This window comes from Ctenopharyngodon idella, chromosome 10 (assembly GCF_019924925.1).
Source record: "Ctenopharyngodon idella isolate HZGC_01 chromosome 10, HZGC01, whole genome shotgun sequence".
NCBI lineage: Eukaryota > Metazoa > Chordata > Actinopteri > Cypriniformes > Xenocyprididae > Ctenopharyngodon > Ctenopharyngodon idella.
In genome coordinates, this window is record NC_067229.1 from 44,158,354 (window position 1) to 44,166,571 (window position 8,218).

An 8,218-nucleotide genomic window follows, 5' to 3' on the forward strand; every position below is an offset into this window, starting at 1 on the left:
GTAAACTACAAAAACACGAAAACAGTGGCGTCATGCGCATGCGCCTTACATGTTCAGTGTTGAGGCGCGTAGTGTTTATTTACAAAATGACATCAACTACTGGCCTGGCAGCATAATACAGCGTTTTTAATTTTTTCTGAGTATCCGTGTGAAAGGGGAAACTTTTTGACAACATTGTCATCTGTATGCGAAAAACGCAAAGGAAAAACTTTTCCGTTTTTATTACGTTACATCGGTGTCATTTAAACTGACCCCAAACTTCTGAACGGTAGTGTATGAAGTCAATTCAGTTTGACACAAGAGTTCAAGCAGAACAACCACAGGTTTAGATCACCACATTGACTTTGGAAAGTATATCTGTGCCCTTTCTTTTAAATAAAAGCCAGCTGGGTTGATGTTTTGTTATCTAATGCAATGACATTTAAACATTTTCAAGTGTACCGTGTACAAATACCTTGTTGTAAATGCAGCAGACATCAGAACGCAAGGTTGAGCTCCAATTGCCAGAAAGCCTTTTATTCAAAGTAGCAATTGATCTTAAAAGCAACATATCTCCTGAAGAACCAGACAAATAAAACAGCATAATGAGAACAAGCACTTAAATTATTGCCATCGCCTTTGTATATCATTGTCAAGATCACACACCTGTGGGACATTTTAAATGGTAAAGCCTCAAGCAACTGAAAGAATGAAAACGCCTCATACTAATGATTCCATCACAAACACGAGGTGAGCAGGAACAGCTGTGACTTGGACGCCAATAATATCAAGGTCTCGGAAATGAACTTTCCTGGAATAATACATCCGATGGATGATGTGCCACAGAAAATCAATTTGTCTCGGACACAGGGACTTTAGAGGCTGTTGTTTACGTCAAAGGCATGCTGCATCTATTAAGTAATATGAAATTACAGGCTCCAGCAAGATTATAAATAACTTCCTGCAAAAGCAGCTTTTCATAACAGCGCTAACTCATTTATTCAAATCAGAATAAAATGGCATTGCAATATAAAACAGTGCAAAAATAAAAAGAAATAATGGAGAAATGTACCAGTTCATACAAAAATTAGTATTTTTATTAACAATAAACATTTGTAAGATTTAATGCCACAACAGAACTAATCCATGTAATCAATCTTACAAAAAACTGATTGTAACAAAATCATCATTAATTATATATAAACGATATGACAATTACGCTTGCTTCAGCTCCTTCTGAGCCTTTAGATACAATTTAATCTCATCCTGAGAGCGAATGTATGATTCAATTTCACTGTCCGATATGTCTTCATCTCCGGTCACTTCCAGCTGTGGAACGTCCACCTTCTGCCGCTTGCAACTCTTCACGCAGGGGGGTAAAAACAAGTGCCTTTTACCCCAGTGGGTTGGTGGTAGTTGACAATCCGTGGCTTCTTCGTCAGCAGGATTCTCACATTTGGCCTGGTCAGAGCTCATGACCGCAGGCGTCTCTGAGGAAGATGATTCGGAGCGGTTTGACTCTGATGGGTCATTGTCACATTCTGTCGTTTGGGTCTCTGAGAGCTCATTTTGCAGTTGTTGTTCGTAGTTTTTAACAGCCCTCAAGAGCAAAGCCCTGCGGTGCTTCAGGATGTCATCCACCAGCGTGGCCACGGTGTTGTGCTCCACTGCGACGCCCCTCAGCCACGGCAGCTCTCGGCCCAGTTTACACAACACCTCCAGCAGCTCGTTCACCCGCTTCAGGGCCGTGTCTCTGCTTTTGCGCCATGACTGCTCAGGTACTTTTCCAATCTTGCAGAACGTGGTGAAGGTGTATTTCATGCGGGCCTGCAAAAGATTTTCAATCATGAATGATTTGATCCAACATTTTCTGAAGGAAAAATGTTATGCTTTATTTATTTTTTTTTGCAAAAAATTTAAATTCACTTTCTATTCTTCACAACACTGAAATGTCACTCAGATTTGTGTCAGCTGTACATGAAAATAAAACAATAATTTGCAGTGTAAAGGAAGGAAGATGCAAGAATGTAAAGACCATTACAATTAAATGTCCTGCAAGAATTGCAATTAAAATGCTTTCATTTATGATGTTTTTGAATTTTGGGAATTATTGCGAATATGATAGGACACCTCAACTCAGAATACTAACAACGAATAATTAATTCAAAATATTACATGCTTACACTATCATTCAAAGTGTGGGGTTGATAAGATTATTATAAGATTAGTTTCTTTTGCTCATCAAGGCTGCTTTTATTTAACTAAAAACTGAATTTAAAATAGCTGTTTTGTATTTTAATGTTTTTTTAAAATGTAATTTATTCCTGTGATGGTAAAGCTAAATTTTCAGCAGCCAATACTCCAGTCTTCAGTGTATGGAAGCCCATTTCTGCCACATAAGAAAAAAAAATCAAAATGATGAGATTAGAAATTATTACAATTAGAAATCATGACTTTAAAAAAAGTCATGATTATGACAAGTTGAAACTGACATTGAAATTATAAGATTAAAAGGTCAAAATAAAAAGTCTAAATTTTGAAATACTAAATTGAAATTATGACATGCTAAATTTAAAACTGACAAAGTCGAATTTATGACAAATCTAAATTGACATTGCAATTGTGAGATTAAAAAATTATAACATAAAAAGGTGAAATTGACATCAAAATATGAAATACTAAATCGAAATTGAAAATAAAAATTCAATTATGAGATAAAGTCTAAATTATGGCAACAAAATTATGAGATAATTAAGATAATTAAGTCAATTAAGAGATAAAGACAGTCAATTTATGACATACTAAATTGAAATTATGACAAAATGTCCAGTTTCTGACCAATCAAAATTATGACATTGATATTGAGATTAAAGTCAAAGTCGAAATTGATTTAAAAAGTCAATTTTAATTTTTCAATCTCATAATTATGATTTAGCATGTCATAATTATGACTTAGTAAAGCATGATTTTTTTTCCCCTTATGTGGCAGAAATGAGCTTCCATATCGGTCACATGATTCTTCAGAAATCATTCTAATATGCTGGTTTTGCTACTCAAGAAACATTTCTGATTGTCATCAGTGTTGAAAACAGTTGTGCTGCTTAATATTTCATGGAAAACATTATACATTTTCAACAAAGTTTCAAATATATTTGAAATCTTTTGTAACATTATAAATATCTTTACGGTCACTGTTGATCAATCTAAAGTGTCCTTACTGAATAAAAGCATTCATTCTTTCAAAAAAGAAAACTTTTTGAACGCTAGTGCACATTTGTTTTATGTTGCCGATTTCATTGTCTTACATCATATTCTTTGAACACAAATGTCTCTCTTTCAGTAACACACGCGCATCAGAACATTACATCACTCACCATAGGATTCAGCGACTGCCAGGCCACATACACTGATCCCATGATGAGAGGCAAAGGCTGGCGGCCCGTCACTATCCAGGTATCAGCAGCTAGTTCAATCAAAGCAGACACCCTGTCCAGCAGCCGCTGAGGGGTTTCAGAAAGCACCTCCTCCACCTGTTTAGGACCCAGCTTGAACCTACAAAAACACTGTAAGTAAGGAAACGGATATTTACATCGACTAAAATACTGTAAAAGTCATGACAGCGTCAGACATACTCGTAGCAGAAGCTTTCCATCAGGTCTGTGATGCCGGAAGTGGTGGCCTGAATGTTCAGACTCTTTGTGAGCTCCTGATATACCGTGCCCATTGCCGAATTGTCTGCCCCCAACAGGTAACCAACGGTTCCCATGGAAACAGGCCAGTTTCTCTGGCGACAGACGCAGAGTAGGCAACAGCCTCCCAAGATCTCTTTCTTGGTTAAGGTCACATGGAGGAAGTTGGGGAGATTGTAAGCGCTCTCAAAGAGACTCACTACTTCCGATTCCATGGCGTTGGATAACCTGAGGATACGGCACAGCGCACGCACCCGAACGAAGCCTGGAAAGACCGAAAAAAAAGAGAAAAATGACATAATACTGTCCATACAAAATGTAAAACCATGAAAAGCCAGCAAACCCTTTAACTTCTGTAATAAAACTATTAAAATCATTTTCGGTAACCTAAAACAAATAAAAATAGGGCTAATAAGAACTACTACGAAAACTATTAATAAAAACGACAAAAGCACAGAATTACTAAAGCTTAAAGTAAAATAAAAATATAAAAATCAAACTTAATTCAAAATATTAATCAATAATACAATAGTATATAAATAACACAAAAACAACACTGTGACACACTCCAAGATACCAGAAAGGGACTGTTTGCATAATGAAAATTGGTAACACTTTACAATAAGTTTCTGTTTGTCAACATTAGTTCACTGCATTAGTCAACATGAACTAATAATGAAAATACAGGGGTTGGACAATGAAAGTGAAACACCTGGTTTTAAACCACAATACCTTATTAGTATGGTGTTGGACCTCCTTTTTTCAGCAAATACAGCATCAGTTTGTCTTGCGAATGACAGATACAAGTCCTGCACAGCGGCCAGAGGGATTTTGAGCCATTCCTCTTCCAGAACAGTGTCCAGGTCACTATGTGATGCTGAGAAACATTTTCAGATTCGCTCCTCGAAAATACCCCAAAGTGGCTGAAAAATATTCAGATCTGGTGACTGTGCAGGCCATGGGAGATGTTCAACTTCACTTTCATGTTCATCAAACCATTCTTTCACAAGTCTTGCAGTGTGTGTTGGTGCATTATCATGCTGATACACGGCAGCCCCTTCAGGGTACAATGTTTGAAGCATTAGGTGCACATGGTCCTCCAGAATGGTTTGGTAGTTCTTGGCAGTGACGTGCCCTACAAGCACAGCAGGGAATGCAATATTGCAGCCCAAACCATCACTGATCCACCCTGTTCTTCACTCTGGGCAGCAACAGTCGAGTGTTAAGCCTCTTTGGAGCTTCTCCACACCGAAAGACAGTGAAGGTGGACTCATCAGAGAACAATACATGTTTCACATTGTCCACAGCCCAAGATTTCCACTGTTCCGCACCAATGAAACCGACATTTGGCACTGGCACAAGTGACCAAAGGTTCAACTATAGCAGCCCAACCATGAATATTACCACGACGAACAGTTTTGGTGGAAACAGGAGAGTCGAGGTGCGCATTTAATTCTGCAGTGAGTTGGGCAGCTGTGGTTTTTAATGTTTTTTGGATATAATCCAGGTTAGCGTCCGGACATCCCTTTCAGACAGCTTCCTCTTGCCTTGACAGTTACTCCTGTTGGATGTGGTTCATCCTGTGTGGTGGTTTGCTTACATTATCCTGGATAACATAGCTCTCGATACACCACAAAGACTTGCTGTCATGGTCACAGATGAGCCAGCGAGATGCGCTCCAACAATTTGTCCTCTTTTGAACTCTGATATGTCTCCCATTATGTTGTGTGGATTGCAGTATTTTCTGTACAGCTGTGCTGTTGCTCTGCTAATTCAACCTTCACACTCTGCTCTTACTGATGGAATGTGAAATCAGTGAAGTTTGGCCACCAGGTCGCGCATATATAGGCGTGAAACCTCCAACACTATATTGGCCAGTGTTTCAATTTCATTGTCCAACCCATGTACCTCTAAAGCAATCTTAGTTCATGTTAATTTCAGCATTTACTCATTCATTATAGTTCTATCCGAGCTAACATGCACTAACAATGAACAGTTGTATTTTTATTAACTAACGTTAACAAACATTACTAAATACTGTAACAAATGTATTGCTCATTGTTAGTTAATGCATTAACTAACGGGACCTTATTAAGTGTTACCCAAAAATCCACTTGCAGGACTCGATGGCAAACCCTCTAGCATCACTCTAATAAGAACTATTAACTAGATGATTAAACGTGAGCTGTTGATCTTACCAGCAATTAGATTTCTACACGGTTTCTTGACCACCTCCGTGGAAGCATGATAGGGCACATCTAGACAAAATGAAAGCGATGTCAATCCAGCAGCTTTCAAGCAGAGTGAATTAAGATCAGTTCAAAGTGAAATGTCCCGTGCTGGGTTACCTCTGCCCTGGGTCTCATCGCTCAGTAAGGTGGTCAGATGGCCCTCAGAGACCACTGAGCCACAGTCCTCACAGACCCACTGCCTCTGAGAGTACAGATCATCCTCCACCACATTGGACGAGCCACACTCTGGGCAATTGCTCGCCATACCTGTATGAGAAGTATATGAGCTATAGACCACCATCAGACTCTTAATGCAAACACTGCATATTGGGACACAGAAAATCTCTATATTTATATTAAAGGTATTTATCAAGTGGGCTGTTTCTTCATGTCAACTGACCAGCAAACGACAAACATGCAATTATATGTAATACGAAACGAACGAAAGCGAATCACACTGTTCCGCACGTATTAATACAAACAGACAATGTTTATTATAAAAATATTTGGGAATTTTGCAGATCTTACTGGTGACAGTTGCTCTTCAAATGTTCGGCGGAGTATTGCTATCAAAATGAGTCGCTCCTGTTGTGCACAAACTTCTGAAAAGCGTCTTCTCTCACTCCCTCTTGCGACATTTGTACGTTTGTTTTGAACTGGACGCCGGCGCGCTGGTTGATGACGTTATTGGTCCGGGCGGAAACAAGACTGCTGGCAATAAGAGTTCCTTTATAATGTAACTATTGAATAATAATAACAAGTGAAAATAAAACTATAACATATATAAAAAAGAAATGTACAAAAACTGTCATAATTTATTAATAAACGTCTCTTATATGACTAAACTTAATACAACAAAGAGCAAAGACATTTCTCTTCTATACATTTCTGACTTAAATGTTATTTTAATATTTTTTGTAGTTAGTTAAGTTCCCATCATGATAATCTAGTGTCTGAAACGATAAAAGTTTAATAAAATAACTGAGATTAGGGTACAACGGGGCTAAAGGCACACCTTAAAAAAAATATGCTTTTCATTACTCCCAAAGAGTATGGTTGCAGAAAAAATATATATATATGTTTGTAATGAACATTTATGGAGCAACAGATTTTGTGTGAAAATAAATCCTAAAAGTGGTTTATTTTGTTTAAAAATCTAATAAATGTATAAGGTGGCGAGGGGGGCCTTTTACCCCACACACGGGGTAAAAGGCTCCCCAGCAAGGGGTAAAAGGCACACAGTATTGTGACAAATATTTTAGCTAAAATAATGTTTTTAATAATGTCAAAGTTAATACTTGTTCAAAACAATCACTTTATCAAAGTTTGTACTATTTTCTATTTATTTTGATAAATAAAAGAATTAATTTTTGTTCAATAAATATGCTGTCATTAAAATATGCTAATATAGAAATATATTTTAAAAATATATAAACAAAATCATTTAAAAAATAGCAAAGATTCTGAAAGCATCGAATGAGATCCCATAATAATTTAATATAGATTTACACAGTAAATAGTAACAATACATGATATTTTATTATATGATATGATTAATATAATATTTTTAAATATGGTTTCGTTATAAATATGGTGACTATCTCTAAGGTGGATATCCAGTTTGATATATATTTACCATCTGAATTTAACCATGTCATGTCAACAAATGGAAAAGTCAGCTATTTATTATCATGTTAAATATGGTGCCTTTTACCCCAAATACCGTACTTTTACATATTCTTACGTTACTGAAAAACTGTTGCTTTAATTACCTTGAACAAAGCTGAAAATCATTAAGAAGACCTTTGTCTCAAGATATATTCAATAATTGTAGCAATTCTTATTTGCTACTTAAATCTACAATATTTTAAAACACATAAAATATTAGAATAAAGTAGTGCAGAATCAACTTTGCACTGCCGCCCGCGATCGCATCAAGGATCAGACAAATTTCTACATGCATCTTGAAAATCGGATGTTTTGGAAAGTGCTGTGGCAAGTTTTTATGCCATCTAGAGGTTTAGAAAAAAATAAAATCAAAGGAGCCTTTAACCCCGTTGTACCCTACAATAAAACTGTAGTGTAAAATGTAACAGTAGTATATTGAATGGAAACTATGGCTATTAAATTTTCTGCCAAAAGTATAATTAAATAGTTATTGTTGCAACTGTAAAACCAAAATAAATTAATATGGGATCTCCCTCAAACAGTGTAAGAAGCTTTCACACATCAATTTATTATAAGTTATAAGAAACAGTAAAATAGTAAATTTGTTTTGGTCTTCCTCTCAGAGAAACAGCAGCATGTAAACATTACCAA

General features: G+C 36.6%; 1 protein-coding gene across 1 annotated transcript; it reads right to left on the reverse strand.

Annotated features, from left to right (window-relative positions):
* Positions 1-1,054: 1,054 nt before the first annotated feature.
* brf2 (BRF2 RNA polymerase III transcription initiation factor subunit) lies at positions 1,055-6,606 on the reverse strand. The gene is made up of 6 exons (XM_051910469.1): positions 6,428-6,606; positions 6,017-6,166; positions 5,867-5,926; positions 3,612-3,933; positions 3,354-3,531; positions 1,055-1,806 (listed from the first exon to the last, which is right to left on the reverse strand). Exons 2-6 carry the CDS (start codon positions 6,162-6,164, stop codon positions 1,195-1,197), a joined length of 1,320 nt encoding a protein of 439 aa, XP_051766429.1. The 5' UTR covers positions 6,165-6,166; positions 6,428-6,606; the 3' UTR covers positions 1,055-1,194.
* Between the last annotated feature and the right edge of the window lie 1,612 nt (positions 6,607-8,218).

What these genes read in the sequence shown, in the direction of transcription:
- brf2 (XM_051910469.1), bottom strand. Translation starts at nt 6,164, where the DNA reads ATGGCGAGCAATTGCCCAGAGTGTGGCTCGTCCAATGTGGTGGAGGAT. An exon ending in GTGTAGAAATCTAATTGCTG is followed by an intron (nt 3,934 to 5,866) that starts GTAAGATCAACA and finishes CGGTCTTTCCAG; the next exon opens with GCTTCGTTCGGGTGCGTGCG. An exon ending in GGCAGTCGCTGAATCCTATG is followed by an intron (nt 1,807 to 3,353) that starts GTGAGTGATGTA and finishes AATCTTTTGCAG; the next exon opens with GCCCGCATGAAATACACCTT.